This window comes from Moschus berezovskii, chromosome 9 (assembly GCF_049115385.1).
Source record: "Moschus berezovskii isolate FMDL1 chromosome 9, NW_MosBer_1.0, whole genome shotgun sequence".
NCBI classification, from domain to species: Eukaryota; Metazoa; Chordata; class Mammalia; order Artiodactyla; family Moschidae; genus Moschus; species Moschus berezovskii.
Window position 1 is genome coordinate 80,464,224 of NC_142468.1, and position 22,959 is coordinate 80,487,182.

Sequence of the window (22,959 nt, forward strand, 5' to 3'; positions counted from 1 at the left end):
TTCTCCCACCCCAAGAGTTGATGGGCTTCCCTGGTAGCTCAGCTGGTACAGAATCCACCTGCAATGCAGGAGATCCCAGTTTGATTCCTGGGTCAGGAAGTTCCCCCGGAGAAGGGATAGGCTACCCACTCCAGTATTCTTGGGCTTCCCTGGTGGCCCAGCTGGTAAAGAATCCACCTATAATGTGGGAGACCTGGGTTCAATCCCTGGGTTGGGAAGATCCCCTAGAGGAGGGCATGGCAACCCACTCCAGTATTCTTCCCTGAAGAATCCCCACGGACAGAGGAGCCTGGCGGGCTACAGTCCATGGGGATGCAAAGAGTTGGACATGACTGAGGTACTAAACAGCACAGTACGCAGGGGTGGCAGACACTAGCCTGAAATGGTTGGAAAAAAAGTGAATAGCAGAATTATATTTTGTGACTAGTGAAAACGATATGAAATTCCTATTTTGGCGCCCATAAATATGGCTTTAAGGAAGGCAGCCAGCACCATTCATCCCTGTACTGTCAGGTGCTGCTCTCCTGCTGTGCAAGCAGGGCTGAGTAGTGGTTACGACAGAACACAGGTGCCATCGGCTAACTTACTTATCCTGTCTGGCCCCTTGCAGGGGAGGCTTGCTGAGCCCTGCCCTCCACCCTGCCTTCTCCCAGGGGTCTGGAAGGTGTGCAGGACCTCTCTGGGACTCTCTTCTCTGCACGAGGGTATCAGGGCTGAAATCCAGACTTCCTTCTGCTCGCCAAGCCTGTACTCTGGGGCTGGGTAGCCTGGAGTAAAAGCCTTCTCCTAATTTGTTCACCGAGTGTGTTCACCCTTTTCTTGTCAGTGCAAAGCTGCTAGCGGCGGGCCCAAAGGCACGGTTTCCCCTCCCTCCCCGTTGCAGCCCCCGGGAAGGAAGCCCCATAGCAGTCCTGTCAGACCTGCGACAGAAGGAGCCAGAAGGGAGGGTCAGGAAAGGGCAGGCGCCAGGGTCTGTGCCAAGCCAGCAGGAGGGAGGGAGGGTGGCCGGGCACCGCTGAGGCTGCCAGCCGCTTCAAAGGCGCCATCCCGGCAGGGGTGGGGAGGAGTAGTTCTCTACCTTTCAAGTGACTCCTGGGGGGCCACGGTTTATTCTCCTTGACTTGTGAGGCTGTAAAAGGCTTCCCACCTCCTTTCCCTCTGCTCTCCTTCCCCTGACTCCAGGGCTGGGAGGGGGTCTCACTCCCCAAACTCTCTGAAGAGACAGAAGATGAAAAGGATTAATGCCTTGGTGCAGCCCATCTGCTCCGCTGTGTAGCAGGACAGACCCCTCCCACCCCCACCCCCAGGCCTGAGCAGGGCCTTCCCAGCTCACCCAGGCAGGAGAGGGGACGCAGGCCACCTCACAGTCCAGGAGGTCGCCTCACACCCGGACCCCCACCCCCAGGGCCATGAACGACCAGGAGCCGCCAGGAAGCCCGAGCACTCGGTGAAAGAGAGATGGGACCCTGGACACGGAGGGAGTGGGGAATCGCAGGGAAAGATAACACAGAGCAGAATGGGAAAAGGAGAGGAAGTCAGAAAAGACAGAAAATGCAGAAAGCACCTCAACAGCACACGCTGAGTGAAGCAGCCAGGCCCGGAAGACCAGGGATTATCTGAAATGCCCAGGACAGGCACGTCTATAGAGACAAGAAGTACATTTGTGGTTGGGAAACGCAGGGATTGGGAGGTTGATGGCTCAAGGCTACAGAATTTCTTTGGGGTCATGAAAATGTGCTAAAATTGACTGTGGCGATGGCGGCATAACTCCGTGAATAGACTCAAAGCCAGTGAAGTGTGCATGAAATGAGTGAATCCTACAGTATGTAAAGTATGTCTCAGCAAAAGTGCTGTATAACAGAAAGCTAGAAAATGACAGAAAAGAGACAAATGAGAAGAAAGGAAAAGAGATGGATGGCAAAGAAGGAGAGCTCATGTCTGATAAAGCACCTGCCACGTGCCAGCAACTGTGCTAAATGCCGGTGTCCTTGATTCCACCTTACTCTCCCAATTCTGCAGAGCAGGTCTGATAAGTCATTGTTTTACAGTAAGGGAACTGCAGCTCAGACTGTCTGTGACTTGTCTAACATCACCCAGCCCCCAACTAGGGGAACACCAGGGCTCCTATCAGGCGCAGAGGCCGGGGTGACCAGGCAGCTGACAGCGGGACTCCAGTGCGGGGGTCAGGGAGGCCTCTTGGTACAGCGGGGTGGGGGTTGGGAGGGGATGGGGAGCGGGGTGCAGGATACCAGCTGCTCTGGGCATCTGTGCCAAGAGTGTTCGGAAAGGCCCCTAAAGAAATACTGGAATCAACTTGCCAAATGTTAGTCTATTTCAGAACCCAAATGATATGAGTGGACAAGTTCGGGGTAAATTATGCAATGCTTCCTTTCGGAGCAAAACTCCTTCTTAAGAAGAAGCGTGTATACATCAGTCATGCAAACTTTTTACTACTAAGGAGATCCTAGCCTCCTCTGCCAGACCAGACTGGACTTGGAGCAGAAGATAAAGCTAGTTCCGCCCTCCCCCGGCTCCCAACCTCAGGTCAAACTGGGACACGGTGGTGTGGAGAGGCAACGGACCACACCCAGATTGTTCGAACTCTGGATTCCCACCCCAATTCCGGGATCCTTTCACCATTCCTGGGGGGCGTGCAGAGTGACTCTGTGATTCACAGCAGGCTGTGGATCCCCCAGGCAGACCTGTTGCTGATGCCGCTAGTTGGAGAGAAGACCTTTACTGCGTCAGAGTTAGAAAAAGGAACCAGGAATTTCTGGGCTCCCACTAGGTTCCAGGAACTTCCCTCTGAGACTGAGTTCCTGAACTCTTAAGCAGGGGTGGTGTTAGTCACCTCTCAGGGCTCCTGTGGACCTAGGACAAGACATTTACGCATTCACTCATTTACTTATTCATTCAACAAACACTACTGAGCAAACTGTGCCAGGCCCAGTGCTAGGTGTTAGGCAGGAACCAACACACATGGGGGCCTGCCCTCAGTGGGCTTACAGTCTAGGGGAGCAGACACCAAACAGACAGGACATGCCAAGAGGGGTGAGAAGCTGTCCTGGGCTGGGGGAGGCACGGCCTGGGGACAGAACTGGGGGGTGCAGAGGAGGAGGCAGGGAGCGGGGATCTGGAGGGCAGGGCCTCATGGGTCTGGATGAGAACTCGGTGTCACGTTCCAATGGCGCCCCAGAGGCAGAGCCGAAGGTCGTCCCTGCTCTCGAGCAGCAGAAGGAAGGAGGGCAGATGGGAGGCAGAGGCCCGTGAGGGGAGAGGGCTGGCTGCAGGGGGCACCTGTGACTCCCTGCCTCCCTCCACGCCTCTTCTCCTGAGTTCTGACTCCCACCTCTAGGCCTCGGGGAGGAGGACAGTGGGCATAGGGACCCTGCAAGGAGGTGGAGGACCCCGTCCCTAGAGAGACGCAGATACTCTGATGCTCAGTTTCTCTCCCTGCCTTGGGAGACAGCACAGCGCGGCTGACTGTATGGGGAGGACTCAAGATCCCTGGGCAGGGATTCAGAGAAGCAGGGTCTCCTTCCAGCCCCGCCCCTAACTTGCTCTGGGCCTCAGGTTGCTTGCGTCCCTGGGCCTTAGTTTTCCCATCTGCTGTCTATGGGACTAGCACTGAGTCTGGGCTGAACTCAAGTCCCATCAGTGTTTCATCATGGAAAGAGCCGGGCTTTGGGTTCAGATGGGTTTGGACTGGAATCCTAGCTCTGCCTGGATAAGGCAGTGTGGCCAGTGTCAGCTACACTGCCCCTGGCCGAGGGCCCGCATTCAGAGAACCACTGCGCTAGAATAACACCGCCCCGGGACAAGGGCCTCTTTCTGGCTCAATGCGACACCCTCAAACAATGCTGGCATGTAGCAAATTCTCAGTAAGTGTGTGTGAATGAACCCATAGAGTGCTTTGTTCTGGTGAGGGCAGAAGGGGCTGGAGGGTGGCTGTGGGCCTGGGGATGGGGTCAGGAGGTGGTCAGGGTAAATCATGAAAGGCCTCTAATCCTCATGCTAAGTCAGGGAGCTGGGGCTCCTGACAGCTGCACATGGGCCCCCAGAGGTCTCCATCCTCATGGTGGAGCCTGAGAACGTTACGTGGCAAAAAGGACTCTGCATACGTGATTACATTAAGGACGTTAGGATGGGGAAGTTATCCTGGGTTACCGCAGTGGGCCCTAAATGTAATCACAAGTTCTCTTGTTAAAGGAAGGAGGGAGACAGAGGAGGAGAAGGAGACGTGGCCATGGAGGCAAGAGGTCAGAGCAAGCCAAGGAGCTCGGCGGCCCCCGGAAGCCAGAAAAGGCAAGGAGGCGGGTTCTCCCCTGAAGCCTCCGGAAGAAACCCGCCCTACCCACACCTCGGTCTCAGTCTCCTGGTCTCCCGAACTAGCAGAGAAGAAATCTGTGTTGCTTCCAGTCACCAAGTTCACGGTCATTTGTTACAGTGGCCCTCCCTTGGGAGCTAACCCAGGCCTGTTTCCAGTAGAAGCAGTGGAGTTTACTGAGCAGGGTCAGTGGAGCAGAGCAGGTGAGGCTGGGGACCTGGGGTCAAAGCAGGGGAGAGGTGATGAGGGGCGAGCTTAAGGCGGCCACCTGGGTCAGGAAAGGGCAGATGGAGCATCCTGCTGGGGAGGAGGCTGCAGGTCGCCTCAGGGAGGGGAGGACCGTCCAGCTCAGCCACTCCCTCCTGGAGCCTCCCCTGGCTGACTGTGCCATGCCTCTGCCGCCTCATTCCCAACCTCCACCACCAGCAACCAAGGGCACCCAGCCCTTTGGCAGCAATAAGGGTTCTCTGCCAGGTCAGCACTGGGTTTTGCGCCCAAATGGGGAGCAGAAAGGACACATTATCGGTCATCAGGGAAGCTGGGAGCCAGCCTTACAAAGGGTCACACAAGTCCCCGATCACCCTGGCAGCCTCCACTGGAAATGCAACCTCTGGCTGTCCCTGGCTTCCTGAACTCCCTCTCCCACAACCATATACGAGGCCCTCCAGCCGGTTCAGCACCTCCTCTGCCCGACCCCTCTGCTCCGCGGCTGCTACGTGTGACCCAGGCAGGCCCGGCCTCTCAGTTGGCCTTGGCAGCCAGGGTGGTGGTGATGACCAGAAGAGGAGGTGGACACTGACTGCCCGCCGCGTGCCGGGCACCCGGAGGACACTCAGTAACGGGGCTGCTACTTCTGCTTCTGCTCAGATCTTGGCTCTGGCTGCGTCATTTCTCCAAGCCTCGATCCCCCTATCTGTAACGGGAAGCTAAACACCTGCTTCCCAGGGCAGTACAGAGAATGAGCTGCGGCCCTGAGTCTAACGGGGGCCCGGCACCACCAGCTGGAGGGTCGTTCCCATCTGCATGTAGGGCGCAGCTTAGACGGCTGCTCCCAGGCTCTCTGGGCCGTCACTGCCTCCTCTGGGTGTCCTGCACACTGGATCTCAAGGCTTAGTACATGCAGCGCTGAACCGTGGCATCTGTTCCTCAAGCAGACCGTGAACAGTTACAGGTGGCAACAGTGGCTTTATCTCCCTTTGCAACCCAGCACCTGGGAGGGGTTGGGATAAGACGCTGTCACAGAAAGATCAATACACAGAAATAACGGCCAAGGTAAAACTGGCACCTAACCGGTGTTCGATGAGGGCTGGTCACTGCTGGTGGGTGCTTACTGGATGTCTCCCTAAGGATCTGGGGGTAAAGGCAGCCTATTAACCCGGGTCCCACTGGTTAGCACAAGAGCAGGTGGAATGATGACCAGACTGAACCGTGTCAACGGCTTTTTCCTGAGTGTACATTCCGTGCTTTGTCCTTTGCTCTGTGAACTAAATTAGCTTTGTACTTGAGAATGCTTTTCCTGAATGAAGCAGCGTGGAAGGACAGGGTCATCTCATCCAGTGTCAGACCTCTTGGCCTGCACTTTGGAGACATGTCTTTGGGCGGCTTGGAGGATGGATTGAAGAGGAAGAATCTAGAGGCTGGGAGGCCTGGAGCAGGCTGGATGCAGGAGCAATGAAGCTCGTTCTGGAAGGATAGCAGGGGACAGGGGAGGACCTGGGACCCACACTCCACACCCAGCTGCTGCAAGGGCCAGAGGGACGCAAGGCCAAGGAGTCCAGTTGGGCAATTCTGTCCCCACAATGCCAGCACCCAGAGGATGTAGGTGTGCAGGGGTCATCCAAGCTTTTCTCTTGAGTCCAGTGCTCAGGGCTCGAGAGCAGACAAGTATCCTGCCAGGGGGCTCGCAGAGCTTGTTTGCATCCCCTGGTTCCCGTGTGCTTTGGGTGATTCTGGGAGGTGAGCAGGGCAGGCTGCTTGAGGACAAACGCCATACTCCATGAGAGGAGGACACCGAGGCCCGAGAGGGGCAGAGGTGTGCTCCAGCCGCAGAGCCAAGATGAGGCTGTGCAGCGGAATTCCTACGCCTGTCAGTCAAAGCAGACACCAGAACATCACTTCAGCATCCCTGCTGCCCAGCACGGTTGCTGGCATGTGATGGGAAGTGGACACATGTTTGCAAATGAGTGGATGGATGGATGGATGCGTGGATGGATGGATGGATGGATGGATGGATCACTCACACAGACCAGCATTCTGGGGGGCAAAGGGATGGTCTGTGGGAAGAGAAAGGAGGGTGACTTTTCCTGAGCATTTGTATGTGTCAGGTATTCTACCAGCATCCTTCATTCCTCTCAACAGTTAGATGGACCTCGCTAAGACCTGTGAACCTTCTCTCCAACTGTGTGCTTTCTCGAGCCATTCAAGTCTTTGGGGAGGTTTCCCTTAATACCTCTCAGGGGCTTTGTCACAAGTGAGTTTATCTCAACCTCAGTTCTGACCTTCTCTTTTCAGCCAGGGTACCTCTCGAGGGTGGAGTCATGGGGCCTCCTCTCTTTTGCATGTCCTGTGTCTCAGACATCCAATGGTCTCCAAGCCCACTTTTTACTAGCCTCCTAGATTTTGCTCTATTCTCTTCCCTTTTATGAAGCAGTCCCACATCCCCCTTCACTGATGTCCCCGTCTCATTATTCAGGTCCATGTCTGAGGGGACAACCAGAGTCCTCTCTCCAAAGCACAGAGGTGATTGGGCAACCCCCATCCTAACTTCTAATCCTTCTATCTTCCCCTAAGACCTACAATTGCAATGCCCAAGCCTGGCTTTCAAGGCTGCGCCTTCCCGATGCAGCCAAGCCTCTTTCTCCTCCCACTTGAGCCCCCACAAAGTGAGAGCTGGTGCATAACAGATGCTCAAGACTGTGGGCTGAATGGGGTCTCTGATCCAAGACCCTGGCGGCAGCACTAGCGCCTGGCTATTTGAGGGCTGTCGGCAGATTTAAGTGAACGCCTGTGACCACTAACCAAGTGGACAGAGCTGAGCCTCACACTTAGGCCCCCCAGTTGCAAGGATGCGGCAGCTAGAAGAGAGGGCCCACCAGTTCTGAGACAGGGGCACTCTGCAGATGCGAGCTCTGTGTGTGAGGCCCTGGCAAAGTTCTCTGAGATCTGACTCACTCCTTTTGAAGACAGAAGTCAAAAGTTCTACCTGAGGGGGCATTTGGGAGGATGGAGCAACATAAGGTTTGCAAAGTGCTCATGAAGGCTTCCCAGTACACAGCAGCCGAGGCAGCACCTGGGGAGGGGCTGTCACCCCGGGGAGACCCTCCCCTCCACCACGCTCCGTCCCGCGCGCAAACTGCTGGGGAGTTACCTGTCTGCGGCTCCCTGGGGGGCCGTGACCTCAGTCCCACTCCACACTTGGAGCCTCAGGGGCCTCTCTTCCGGCCACCTGGGTCCCTGGCCCGGATGCCTCACCAGTTGAGAGCTGTTGGACCCCAGAGAAGTCCTATGCATGTCGTGGCCAGCGGGGCTGCAGTGGAAGAGCTGCTGGTAGGCCGTGCGGAAGTCTCTGTTGAGCGCGGCGTACAGCACAGGGTTCAGGGCCGAGTTGGCATAGCCCAGCCACAGGACCACATCTTCCACGGTCTTGTCGACAGCGCCATCCCCTCGCAGCCCCCGGTAAACGAACACGGTGAAGTAGGGGAACCAGCAGACGATGAAGGCCCCCATGACGGCAGCCAGCGTCACCGTAGCTTTGTGCTCCCTGAGCGTGGCTGCCCTCCACGGGCCGACATTGTGAATCCTCCTGGCCTGTTCCCGGGCAATCCTGAAGATGCGGTAGTACGTGATGCACATGACGAGCAGCGGCAGGTAGAAGGTGACCAGCCCGTCCACCAGACCGTACACCAAGTTGACCTGGACTTTGCACTTGGGGGTGGTGTGACTGTCACTGTGGTTCTCAGGCCTGCTGTTCCATTCCAGGTGGATGGACAGGAAGGACAGGGTGATGGAGATGACCCAGATTAAGACCAGGGAGATGGCGACCCGGACCGGAGTGACCAGCACGGGGTAGCGCAGGGGGTCCGTGACGGCACAGTACCTGTCAAGGCTGATCATGAAGAGGTTGAGGATGGAGGCCGTGCAGAGCATGACATCCAGGCTGGTATAGATGTTGCAGAAGACCTTGCCGAAGCTCCACTGGCAGGACAGCTGGTAGAAGGCAGAGAAGGGCAGCACCAGGAGGCCGAGGAGCAGGTCAGTAATGGCCAGGGACACAATGAAGCAATTGGTCAGGCTGCGGAGCCGGCGGTTCAAGCCCACTGCCAGGCAGACGACCACATTGCCGGCGATGGTGATGAAGATAAGGAGGGTGAGGACTACAGTGACGGTGACCTTGAGTGCGGCGGGGTCCAAACAAGAGGAAGAGGCCGTGCCATTGGACGCCATGCTGGGTCCCTACGGCTCCTTCCCCTGTGCCCCCCAACCCCGCCCTGGGCCTGTGTTAGCTCCTCTTCCAGCTCCCCAGCAGACCAATTATGTCCACCGCTGGGCTCCAGGCTGCCCACCAGAGCTGAGAGAAGCATCCAAATGCGGGGAGGCGCCAGGGACTGAGCTAGTGCTGTTTTTTCTAGAAATAAATAAAATGATCTCCAAGAAGGTGGGGGGCATGAGTAGGAAGGAAGATGAGGGACATCTAGTTCTCGAAGCAAGGTTCCTGGTTCAAACCGCAGTCCTCAAATTGCCTCCGACAAAGCCGGCTTCCCACCAGGACTGAACACAGCTCCACTCTCCAGCTTTTGCATGGAGACTGAGGCACTGGGGCGTGAGTCTGGAGGTGGCTTTGGTTTCATCGGGGAGGTTTCATGCGGCGCTATGGCTGCAGCCTTCTCCATGGAGGATGGCTGCCCCCATCCACGGGATGGGCGTCCGGCACGGCTGCCTCGCCCTCTGGGGTCCACTGGAGAGTGTGAGCTAGAAACACAAAGATGGAGTTTTGAGCATGTTGAAACCAGACCGAGAGAATGACCCAGTTCAAAATGAACACTTCTAGACCTTGACCTCACTCCAAGACACAAGGAGGCCAGTCCGGCAACTCTCCTTAGAAGGGACCAGGGCAATCAGGATATACAGTGAGAGGAGGAAGGGAGACGGGATGCGAGGGGCTGACCACCAAGTCATCACAGGAGACACAGTAGGACGGGCTCATGTTTTTACTGTTTATATTAGAGATTCTAGACACTCTGAGAAAACAGGGGCTGCATCTGCTTGGTCACTGCTGGTTTCCAGGGCCTGGCTCCACCGGTAGGCATTATGCCTATGACGGATAAATGATAAAATAAATGAAAAAAATAGCCAACGTTAATACACTGACTCTGCCAAGTGCTGAGAACAGTGTTTCACACTCTAGCTTTATAAAATGTCACCATACTCTGAACAAGAAGTCAACCAGCTTTTTCAGGAGAGGGCCAGCTAGTGAACATGTTCTGCCTTGTATCCTGCAAGCTCTCTGCTGCAATTTACTTAACTCTGTTTCGTGTGAAGGCATCTCCACAAACAATGTGCAGATGAGTGACCCTGGACGTAACTATGGATACTGAAATGTGAATGTCACATCGTTTTCATGTGTGGCAAAATCTTCTTCTCTTGAATTTTTCTCAAACTCTTTAAAGCAATTTCTGGGCAAAAAATGTAAAATTGCAATTCTTAGTTCACGTGATGCACAAAACCAAAGAGAGGGCCAGATCTAGCCTGCTGTCCCAGTCTGCCGACTGCAGCCCCACCCCTGCTCAGGGCATCTCTCTCAACCTCCCTTTCCAGGTCAGCGGGTGCAGACCTCACTCAGCCTTTCAAACAGCTGCATAACAGTCCCTGGGGTGGCTGGCTGTGGTTTGTTTATCACCACTCTAACACAGGTATTTCGACAGTTTCTAGTTTCTTCCTTCCTCCCTCCATCCATTCCCTCTTCCTTTCCACCTCTGGTCCCACATCAAACATCACTTCAGTGGAATACCTGCACACGCCCTGCTTCTGTTGGTTAAGTATCAGGTTAAATTCCTTCTCAGTGGTGATATTCTATGATTCTGATCCATGCAAAACAAGCTAAGGCCCTGTTTGATTCCTGGACGCTTTCTCTCAAGCGGATCCTGGTTTTCCAGAGAACAGTCAGCAGTAATCTCCTGGGGTCTGGGAGTATGGAGAAAATCAAGTTGACAGTGGACCTCCTCTCAGGAAGGAGCTCAATGCCATGCGACAAAGATGAAGTCTCTCCCTGGCTCTTGGCCTGAAGTGGTTTTGCAGTCTGAATAAGAAAGGCATCATTTAATCACAACCGCTGTGTCGGCACGGGGATCACGGCTCCTGATCACCTTCTGCCACTCCAGCTGGCTCAGCCACCTAGACGAGCAGGCTGGGCCTCCAAGTATTATTTTTAGAAGATCTTTTCATTACATAAATAGCCCAAACAGTACGGCTGTTAACTGCCACACTTAATTAACTTTGGAGGGGGTAACAGCAAGACTGTTTGTTGTTTTTTGTTTTGAGAACCCCTATTTCTGATCAAAATTTCCTCTGAGTTTCCTTAATAGCCAGGTTTAGGTATTTTGAACTGATGTTTTAGTTAACGTTTGAAAACTTTCAAAGCTGAGCAAATTGGCCTCTCATATAATTAAAAATTAATTCTTCTTTCCCTCCCTCCCTCCTTCCTTCTGTCACCTCCCTCTCTCTGCTCTTTTCAGCAAATATTTCTTTCAGAACCTGCAACGTGCTCAGTGTTTGTTGTTTGAGGTGCTGGGGCCATGGCCGCAACCACCTCAAAGAAAGCACTGGCTCCTTTCTTCATGGAGTTCCTGGAGTTTCACAGACCAGCCACTTCCGTTGTGTTTCTGTTTTGCAGCCTAAGTCCAAGAAGTTTCCAGTGACCTTCGAGAAGGCAGGAGCTATCGTGTGGAGCTTTGTGGGTAGAATGATGGCCCTAGATGGTCATGGCCCTTCAGGTCACGGCCCCAAGATCACTGTCTCCATGATCACCATCGTTGTTACTATCACAATTAATATAGAAAACACTTTCTTGAACCTTCCTTTCAAACTTTAAAAGCGATGACAATGCTTATTGCAGTAAACCAAGGGCTCTGAGTTACACAGGAAGGGCCAACTGTTTGGATCATTGCATACCCAAGCCTTCACACTGGGAAGGTGAACTTTGCTGACCGTTTGGTGTTAAGGGGACCATCCATTCCTTCTCAGAGGCTCTGCCTGTACCAGACACATGTAGGACACTGTTCTGATACTTCCTTTCCTCATTTCTTTCAAAATCTCTACTATGTAGTGGACACCCCTCTAGATCACTTAGATCTAACGCTTTCTATTGGGAACCTAGGCTGTGGCAACAACCACCACCATCATGAGAAGAGCCATGAGCAAGGAGGTCTGCGTAAGCAGGCTGGCAAGTGGCAAATGATGGGAGATGATCTGAGTGTCTATCAGCAGGGGAACGGTTCAACCCAAGATGGAGCATCTGCACTACAGCAGAGTCCTGGGCAAGGTGATTTCACGCATATTAAATGAAAGATCTCAGCCTCACAATGACTGCTCACGAGGGGGCCAGCGAGGCTCAGAGAGGCCCAGTGATGTCACACCCCTAGTAAGTGGCCGGAGAGCCTGGATTCAGACTCAGCTCACGTCCCTCCAGCTGCCTTCAGGCCCACTCTTGCACAGACTTCAACTTGTCCTTCCAAGTGGATCTCAGCAGATAGTCCTAAAGTTGTCTCCCTCCCTATGCCACTCTGGCGCCCTGACTTCCGCCCAGATGCACTCATTCTCTTCCCTCCTGATTTTGCCTTTGCGGTCTTCTTCACTCGGAGTCCTGTTCTTCCCTGTCTTCAGTCAACGACGCCCTTTTCAAGGCCTAGCTCAGATACAGGTACCCACACCCTCCCCCACCATCTGAAAGCATGGTGTTGTTTTGAAACGTTTCAAAAGCCAACATGGTGTAAAGTGAAGAAGACGTTATCTTAGGACCCATCTTGCTAACGGACGCACAAAATAAATCAAGATAAAGCACAGATGCTCAGACACAGTTCACAATTTGATGCTGAGATGCTGAATGTGGCTCCCAGGGAAGGAGCTTGGGGGGCGTGCATGCAGGCTGCCTCTATAACAGCTCACCGCCAAACAAACCTTATTTTTGCTCTTCACCTTTTTTTTTTTTCATAAAAGCAAAAATCCTCCTAGGATTTCTTTCGGTACAAAACAGGTACTAATGTAGGTCTTTCGTGAAAGAGAAGTGAGGTAAAGCAAACTTTCAAAAAGCAGGCAGATCCCTGTACCTCTGTCTCCCTGAAGCCTTCAGGCAGGGGCATCCTCTCCTGTACTTTGTGCTGAGTTATAGTGTCTCAGACTGTAAAGAATCTGCCTGCAATGCAGGAGACCCAGTTCGATCCCTGGGTCAGGAAGATCTCTTGGAGAAGGGAATGGCACCCCACTATAGGATTCTTGTCTGGAGAATTCCACGGACAGAGCCCCGAGGGCTATAGTCCATGGGATTCCTAACAGTCAGACTCAACTGAGCAACTAACACTTGTACTTTCACTTCATACTGCTGGCTCCTGGCTTTGTTAATATGGCTTAGTGTCTGTCTGCAAGCAGGGCCTGGATCTAGACCACCTGTCTCCAGCTTCCATCCACCTAGCCATCTGTCCTTCCATCCAGCCAGCCAGCCAGCCAGCCAGCCAGCCAGCAAGCAAGCATTTCTTGCTGTCTAAGGGAGAGGCCCAGGGGACACAGAGTGAGTGTGTGTGTGAAAATGATATGGAATTTTCATTAAAACCGGCTTCAGCCTCTTCCTGTCCCGGTGTTGCAGGCTGACCACAGATATTGCAGTTGTATGTGTCACACTGCTTCCTCTTATGTCGTCTCAGTTTTCGCCTTAAGAGCCTCTGAAAAAAGCAGTTTCTGAAGAATTTGCTCATGGGTTGCTGTACCCCTTACTGACCTCTGGGGAGGTTTCTGACCTTCATCTACAGTCGTCACCTGGCAAATGCAGCCATAACAAAAAGCAGTGCCCTGCTCAGAGTCTGATTCATCACATCAAGCACCTCTGGGAGGCCATGGCGGCCAATTAGCCTTCAAGAGCAGCCACAGCTCAGTGTGTTAAAGGCACTCAGTGAGTTCACTGCTGCTGCTGCTGCTAAGTCGCTTCAGTCGTGTCTGACTCTGTGAGACCCCACCCATAGACGGCAGCCCACCAGCCTCCGCCATCCCTGGGATTCTCCAGGTAAGAACAGTGGAGTGGGTTGCCATTTCCTTCTCCAATGTGTGAAAGTGAAAAGTCAAAGTGAAGTCGCTCAGTCGTGTCTGACCCTTAACGACCCCATGGACTGCAGCCCACCAGGCTCCTCTGTCCATGGGATTTTCTAGGCAAGAGTATTGGAGTGCCTTGCCATTGCCTTCTCCGCAGTGAGCTCACAGATGTGTATTAAACCCACTCTGCTGGGCTCTGAATGGGGAAGTCTGCTTTGATCACCTCCGATGACCAGCCTTGGTCGTCTCTAAGTACAGATAGATCTTTGACTTGATCAAGATCAAGGCTGTGTGTGACTTGGTTTTGTCTTTTCTCTTTAGCTTTAGCTCCTGCCTGCCTGGTGCCGTTTAGTTGGACAACACTTGGAGAAATAGCTCTGGTGGCATTTAATTCCTCCTGATTTTAAAAGTCCTAGGCCCATTATGACTCTGTGCCTTTGCACATGCTATTCCCACTGCCTGGAATGCCCCTCTTCCCTTCCATGCCTGGAGAACTCACACTTTTTCCTGAAGGCCTGGCTGTCTCTGTCACCTCCTCCAGGAAGTCTTTCAGATCTTCCAGAGGCACCTGCTCCATCTTCTCTTACTTCTGCCTCCCACTTATACCCACCTCTGGTAGAGGCTTGTGATTTCTGAGGTGCATAGGAGAGAGAGGTTCTTTAACTTTCCACTGGGTAGAAATCTGAGTTTCCAGGGCCCTTGGGAAATTCTCCGCTGGATGTAGTCCTTGGTGATTCCTCATCGAAGTGTGTCTCCCTAAGAATGTGCTGTGGTGGGTGGAATCTGGAACACCAGGACCCTGCTCAATCCTCTCCTGTGACTGCAAAGAAAACGGGGGCTTGAAGTGTTGAAGGTCACCCCCACAGCAGAGGTATAGCCCAAAGGCCCACCAGGTCTGCCTAATGCCCCAACTCCCCTCTCACTGCTGCCCACCCACAAAATCCTACAAGAGATGCCACTGATGGTCTGTTCGGTTTGCCAACAAAGGAGCAGAGCCTTCTAGAAGCTTAACTACTCTGGGGGTTGGGGTCTTCTCCCATCATTTTTATCAAATTGAGTCCACTTTTTTTTCCCTTTTCACTAAGAGGTGAAATGAAGCTCCCCTTTTGCAGTTGGGCTGGAAGAAGCACAAGCTGGAATCAAGATTGCCGGGAGAAATATCAATAACCTCAGATATGCAGATGACACCACCCTTATGGCAGAAAGTGAAGAGGAACTCAAAGGCCTCTTGATGAAAGTGAAAGAGGAGAGTGAAAAGGTTGGCTTGAAGCTCAACACTCAGAAAACGAAGATCATGGCATCTGGTCCCATCACTTCATGGGAAATAGATGGGGAAACAGTGGAAACCGTGTCAGACTTTATTTTTTTGGGCTCCAAAATCACTGCGGATGCTGACTGCAGCCATGAAATTAAAAGACGCTTACTCCTTGGAAGGAAAGTTATGACCAGCCTAGATAGCATATTAAAAAGCAGAGACATTACTTTGCCAACCAAGGTCCGTCTAGTCAAGACTATGGTTTTTCCCGTGGTCATGTATGGATGTGAAAGTTGGACTGTGAAGAAAGCTGATCGCCGAAGAATTGATGCTTTGGAACTGTGGTGTTGGAGAAGACTCTTGAGAGTCCCTTGGACTGCAAGGAAATCCAACCAGTCCATTCTAGAGGAGATCAATCCTGGGTGTTCATTGGAAGGACTGATGCTAAAGCTGAAGCTCCAATACTTTGGCCACCTCATGCGACGAGTTGACTCACTGGAAAAGAGTTTGATGCTGGGAGGGATTGGGGGTAGGAGGAGACGGGGATGACAGAGAATGAGATGGCTGGATGGCATCACCGACTCGATGGCCGTGAGTTTGAGTGAACTCCGGGAGTTGGTGATGGACAGGGAGGCCTGGCGTGCTGTGGTTCATGGGGTCGCAAAGAGTCGGACACGACTAAGCGACTGAACTGAACTGAACTGCAAAAGGGTTAGTACCTAACCCCCAGACAAAATCATTGGGGGAGTAGCTAGCAATTTGGAGGAATCAATTAAAGCTCCTTTGGGCTTCTCACTCAAACTGGAAGGTGAATCTAATTCTCCAAGCAATCATTTACAACAGGAAAAGACAATGATATTCAGCAGGCAACTATTGTGTGCTAGGGGAGCACACAATGGCTTCTGGGGGAGCCAGTGGGCAAGCCTATGGAGTAGATCATTTGATCCTTATTGTGCAGAAATTGACACGCCTACAAGTGAAAGGACACCCAGGGGCTGAAAGACAAGGACTTTGACATTGGATGAATCTGGGTTTTAATCTCAGTACTGTCATTTAAGAGCTTGGTGACCCTGGGCATATGACTGCAACCTCTCTGAGCCTTAGTTTTCTCTTTTGTAAAATGGTGCTAATGATATGTTCTTCTTCACTTGGTGGTTGTGAAAATGCAGAGAGCGAAGGTGTGTAAAACACTGTGCCTGGCATATGGCAGGTTGCATTAAATATAATAATAGTATAAGAATAATATTTCATAATAACAAAAATATTACCTTTTATTATTATTGAAAGCCCCATAGCCAGGAAACTGCATTCACACATGCTCTATATATGTAGGGAGTGGATCCGAGGGCAGACACTGTGCTGGATGCCAGGGGACAGCGGTGAACGTGGAAGACAAATCTTGGAGCTTCTATGACGGCGTGGTGATGGTGGTGGTGGGGCAAACATGAAGTAACTCACAGCAGAGCTGCTGATTCAACAGAAGTATGCTGACAGTTCTATAAAGGGGGAGTGTAAGGAGTCACAGGCTTCCCTGGTAGCTCAGCTGGTAAAGAATCCGCCTGCAACGCAGGAGACCCCAGTTTGATTCCTGGGTTGGGAAGATCTGCTGGAGAAGGGATAGGCACTCCAGTATTCTTGAGCTTCCCTGGTGGCTTAGCCACCTGCAATGCGGGAGACCTGGGTTCGATCCCTGGGTTGGGAAATCCCCTGGAGGAGGGCATGGCAACCCACTCCAGTATTCTTGCCTGGAGAATCACCATGGACAGAGGAGCCTGGCAGGCTACAGTCCATGGGGTCACAAAGAGTCGGACATGACTGAGTGACTAAGCATAGGAGCCACAGTGATATACAGTGGAGGGACCCATCCTGGTCTGGAGGGTATGTGATTTGAGATCTGAACAGAAAGGAAAAGGGTCACTCAGTGAAAACGGGATGGGCGGGCTCCAAACAGGACAGCTGCTCCAAACACTGGGAGGCAGAGAGTCGGGGATGTCCGCAGAACCATAGGAACCCTTGGGGGTGGGTTGGGGGGTTGAGTGGAGATTGACACGACTGGAGGGCCAGAGATGACTTTTCGTCCAGCAGTCCTGTGGGGACATCAGGGGCCGGGGGGTGTGGTGGCCACAGGTGGCAGGAGGCCTCACTGGGCCCTGCTGCTGCTCCTAGTTATCACTGCCGGTAATGAGAGGCAGGGGTCACTGGGTCCCTGGCAGGCAGTTCCTCATCTTTATGAGCCACAATGTCCCAGAACATCACCCCATCACTTCGCCATTTCGAATGTTCTGGGTACTGGATGCTGCAGGCATCAGAGGGTGGCCCCAGGGTCAGCTCCCCCAGGAGCGCTGCCCACTCAGGAGTCCCAGAGGGGCCTGAGAAGTGGAAGCAATGTCAGCAGGGTGACTCTCATTCTTGAAGGAGGGAAGACGGGCCTTCCAAGCCCCACTGTGGCTGGAGAACAAGGTACTGAGCAGCGTGACTAGAGGCCAGGTGGTGGGGGCCACGCCACTTCATAAAGGCTGGCAGTACTCTCTGGGACCCAATCACTGGGAGCCTGGGATGCAGGGCAGGGCCCGGGGGTGCACCGAAAGGGTGAGGCGGGTCCAGCCTCCAGCAGTTCAGACACTGCCAGACACTGCCTAGAGATGGGAGCAGGGGCCACGGAGGGTGTGGGGAGCAGCAAGGGCTATGGGAACTGGGAGGATGCTGTGGCGATGCTGTGGGTGGTGGCAGGTGACAGCTGTGTGTGTGTGCAGAAGACAACATCTTATGGGGCCTGGAAAACCCCATGAATGTTAAAAACAGACAACTGACCCAGCAGTTGCACTTTGAGGAATTCATCATATGACCTGGAAATGGTGTTCAAGTCCCTGTGACAGCATGCAATGCAATCATCTAAAGGACAATTGAGCCAGTTTCTCATATTTCTTAGATTCCACATATACGTGATATCATACAGTATTTGTCTGTGTCTGACTTATTTCACTTCAGCATAACACCCTCCAAGTTCATCCATGTTGCTATAAATGGCAATATTTCCTTCTCTGTCATGGCTGAATACTATTCCACGGTATATATGAATCACATCTTCTTTCTCCGTTCATCTGTTGATGGACACTTAGGTTGCTTCCATACTTGGTGACTGTAAATAACGTTGCTACGAACACTGGGGTGCATGTTTCTTTTCAAATTAGTGGGGTTTTTTTTTCAGATATATGTCCAAGAGTGATATTGCTAGGTCATATGGTAGCTCTAATTTTAGTTTTTTGAGAAACTTCCTTGCTGTTTTCCAAAAAAGAAGCAGACTCGCAGATGCAGAGAACAAACTAGTGGTTACTAGCAGGGAGAAGGAGGGGAGGGAGGGGCAATATAAAGGCAGTGGATTAAGAAGTACTAACTGTTATGGATAAATAAGCTACAAGGATACACTGTAAATGCTGTGATTCACTATATTGTACGCCTGTAACTTACATAATACCATATATCAACTGTACTTTGATAAAAAAATTAAAATTAAATAAAGGACTATCGCAGGTTTTGGGGCTGATGTGGAATGTTTTCTGCATGTGTGGGGTGTGACATGCTAAAGGGGGAGTGTGTGCGTGCTCGCGTGCTCTTGCACTGACACACAGACTGGTCCAGGAAGGGCGCGTGTGAGAAGGGGCTGGCTGCTTCCAGGGGGGTTGTTGGGGGCTGAGCCAAGGGTGTGGGAAGGACTTCCTTCACCATATGTCCCTTGGGACCTTGGGAATATTTTTACCTATAGTCAATGCCATGGTTTTTACAGTAGTTATGTACAGATGTGAGAGTTGGACCATGAAGAAGGCTGAGCACCGAAGAACTGATGATTTCAAATTGTGGTGCTGAAGAAGATTCTTGAGAATCCCTTGGACAGCAAGAAGATCAAACCAGTCAATCTTAAAGGAAATCAACCTGGGATATTCATTGGTAGGACTGATGCTGAAGCTGAAGCTCCAATACTTTGGCCACCTGATGCAAAGAGTCAACTCACTGGACAAGACCCTGATGCTGGGAAGGATGAAGGGCAGGAGGAGAAGGGGGCGACAGAGGATGAGATGGTTGGATGGCATCACTGACTCAATGGACATGAGGTTGAGCAAACTTTGGGAGATGGTGAAGGACAGGGAAGCCTGGAATGCTGCAGTCCATGGGGTCACAAACAGTTGGACACAACTGAGTGACTGAACAATGACAACTGTGGATAGACATCACCTATGGCCATGCTCAAACTACCGCACAATTGCATTCATCTCACACACTAGTAAAGTCATGCTCAAAATTCTCCAAACCAGGATTCAGCAATACGTGAACCGTGAACTTCCAGATGTTGAAGCTGGTTTTAGAAAAGGAAGAGGAACCAGAGATCAAATTGCCAACATCTGCTGGATCAAGGAAAAAGCAAGAGAGTTTCAGAAAAACATCTATTTCTGCTTCATTGACTATGCCAAAGCCTTTGACTGTGTGGACCACAACAAACTCTGAAAAATTCTTAAAGAGATGGGAATACCAGACCACCTGACCTGCCTCTTGAGAAACCTCTATGCAGGTCAGGAAGCAACAGTTAGAACTAGACATGGAACAATGGACTGGTTCCAAATAGGAAAAGGAGTACGTCAAGGTTGTATATTGTCACCCTGCTTATTTAACTTATATGCAGAGTACATCATGAGGAACGCTGGGCTGGAAGAAGCACAAGCTGAAATCAAGATTGCCGGAATGGCAATAACAATGACTCGATGGACATGAGTTTGAGTGAACTCCGGGAGTTGGTGATGGACAGGGAGGCCTGGCGTGCCTCCCTGGGGTGCCTTCATGGGGTTGCAAAGAGTTGGACACGACTGAGCAACTGAACTGAACTGATGGCCAAACTAACAGCTAGGCCACAGGGCTTGACCAGCAGAGAAGAGCAGAGGAGGGTGGAAGGAAAACAGCAAAGGAAAGGCGGTGATGTGCTCAGGTGATACTTAAGACTGGGACCCGGCGCGTTGGGGCTCCAGGCCAGGCTGGCACTAGGTTTACTCAGTCAAGAGTAGAAGAACTGATGCTTTTGAACTGTGGTGTTGGAGAAGACTCGTGAGAGTCCCTTCAACTACAAGGAGGTCCAACCAGTCCCTCCTAAAGGAGATCAGTCCTGAGTGTTCATTGGAAGGACTGATGCTGAAGCTGAAATTCCAATACTTTGGCCACCTGATGTGAAGAGCTGACTCATTGGAAAAGACCCTGATGTTGGGAAGGATTGAAGGTGGAAGGAGAAGGGGACAACAGAGGATGAGATGGTTGGATGGCATCACTGATTCAGTGGACATGAGTTTGAGTGAGCTCTGGGAGTTAGTGATGGACAGGGAGGCCTGGCATGCTGCAGTCCATGGGGTCGCAAAGAGTCGGACATGACTGAGCGACTGAACTGAACTGATTGAACCGACTGACTGACTGACTGGACCGACTCACTGACTGAACTGACTGACTGACTGACCTGACTGACTGACTGACTGATTGAACTGACTGACTGAAAGAACTGACTGACTGACTGACTGACTGAACTGACTGACTGACTGACAGAACTGACTGACTGACTGAACTGACTGACTGACTGATTGAACTGACTCACTGACTGAACTGACTGAACTTACTGACTGACTGGACTGACTGACGGACTGAACTGACTGACTGACTGACTGAACTGACTGACCTGACTGACTGACTGAACTTACTGACTGACTGACTGAACTGACAGACCGACTGGACTGACTGACTAACTGAACCAACTGACTGGACTGACTGACTGACTGACTGAACTGACTGACTGACTGACTGGACTGACTGACTGACTGAACTGACTGACTGACTGACTTACTGCTCAGTCAAGAGCCGCTTACTAGTAAGTCCTCTGCCCCAAGCTCACCCTCAGTGACCCCGCTTCCCGCAGTCACTGCATAGGACCGGTCAGGCCCGGCCCCTCCAATTGCTTCTCCTGTCATTTGCACAAAGATGACAATGCCTGCCAAGCCCTAGCCCTGTATGATCGGGCCTCTGCCAACCTTTCCAGTCAATTCTCAGGGTGGGGAGCGGAAATGTAGCTGTGTGGGGAGTGCTGAGGAGTTTGCAATTAGTTCTAAGGGCAGCAGGCCAGCCCTGGAGGTTCAATCAACAGGTCCGAGATTGCCTAGAGAACTGGTGGCATGTTGGCCACCACCTTCTTGATCCCAGTCAGCCGTCAGTCAATGAGGCACTTCTGACCGATGAACATACGTCAAATGCTTGCTTCACAACACGCCTAGGGCTATCTGCTCTCTGAACATCCTCTCACTCACACTTTACCACAGCATCCTGTGGCAAGAGGTCTTTCCCCCATTTTAAAAATGCAGAAACCCAGGTTCAAGAAAGTGAGGTTGCCCAAAGTCTCAATATCACCAAGTCGAAAAGTCAGAATTTGAACCCACGTCTGTCTGACTCCATAATCCTGGTTCTCAGTTGCTTTTGTTTCAGCTTTCCTACAGAGAAAGAAACTACACCCTTCAGGCTTTCCAAAGAGATGGTGTGAGTTCCCGGGGCATACACAGCCGAAGATGCTTCCTCTTTTGCTGTCTTTGATCTTTGTGGTTGTAGATTTCTAACTCCTTCCCCACAGTGGGTCTGACGGTCGGTAAAAGCCTCTTACGGTAGTAAACAATTTCTGGTTGAGGTTTTTCATTAAAGAGAAAGGCCTTGGGCTCCTGGTGGTCTGAGTTTTTGTTCCACCCTTTCGTGTCTTCTGAGCTGACAGGGATCTGAAGCTGGGATTGTTTTCACTTCTGCTCTTAAGCCCATCTTGTCCCAAACACTGCAGCCCCCTCGATAGGGGAGAGTGAACCACTCTGCACAGGCTGAGAGGTGAATGGACCCAAATATCATCTGGAATCTAGGGCAGGTTGTTGTTGGCGCAACCAAAGAAGAGCCCCACCCATATGTGTCTACCAGCCCAAAAAGGCAGGGTACAGCAAAGTGGACCTTCTCCTGTGATGAATGTCATCACTTGGGCATCACAGTGAGGGGAAGATGACCTGGGCTGGAAGCCAGGACACTGACCTCTTCCATCTGCTGAGCACCCACAGATAGCTTAGTATCTCTGTTCTGCTCTGTGGTACTCAGTCATGTCTGACTCTTTGTGACCCCTTGGACTGTGGACTGTAGCCTGCCAGGCTCCTCTGTCCATGGGATTCTCCAGGCAAGAACTCTGGAGTGGGTTGCCATTTCCTGTTCCCAGGGATCTCCCCAAGCCAGGGAGTGAACCCGCATCTCTAGCATCTCCTGCCTTGGCAGGCAGATTCTTTACCACTGCACCACCTGGGAAGCCCCTAAATATCTCTGTGAGGCAGAGATTATTTTGAGTCCCATTTGACAGATTGTGAAACTCAGGTTCAGACGTTAAGTCACTTGTCCAAAGATGCACACCTGGTAAAGAGGCAGGCAGGCCTTTGAACCAGATCTAACTACACTGTCTCTAAGTGTCCATAGCCAATCACCATGCCGCCCCCCACCAACTAAGACATGTATATAATTCAGTTCATTTGCTGACTATTTGTGTGACCAGTTCTTGCTGAGGTGTTTTCTTTTCAGTGAGAGACCATCTGCCTGGCCTCTGCCAATGGTTGATGTGGGAAGCTGAAGCCACATCGGGTGACAACAAATTCCCTTGGTCATTGTTGTTTAGGAGCATCTCTATTTCTCCCTCTTTTTTCAATTTAGGTGAAAGGCACATAAGATCAAAGTGCACAATTCAATGGCATTCAGTCCATATGATGTTGTGTAACTACCATCTCTACTTGGTTTTCAAACATGGTCATCACCCTGAAGGGAACCTACACCCGTTAAGCAATCACTCCCTGTCTCCGGTTTCTGGCAACCACCGACTTGCTTTCAGGCTCCATAGAGTGTGCCTGTTGGGGACACTGGGGACACAAAGGGAAGGAGGATCTCTGAGTCTCTTTTCTAGCCTGTTTCCCCTTCATCCACCTTGGGGCTCAAGCTACATATTCAGGCATCATCCTGGACCACTGTCTTTCCTTCATCCCCAGCATTCAACCCT

The 22,959-nt window shown here is 51.9% G+C and overlaps 1 protein-coding gene across 1 annotated transcript in view; it reads right to left on the reverse strand.

The window, feature by feature from the left end:
• HRH2 (histamine receptor H2) overlaps nt 1–22,959 on the reverse strand; it is a 50,689-nt gene that overhangs the window by 14,287 nt on the left and 13,443 nt on the right. The window contains 1 exon segment of the mRNA XM_055436750.2: nt 7,695–9,295. Coding sequence (XP_055292725.2) covers nt 7,695–8,770 — 1,076 coding nt within the window. The 5' untranslated portion in view covers nt 8,771–9,295.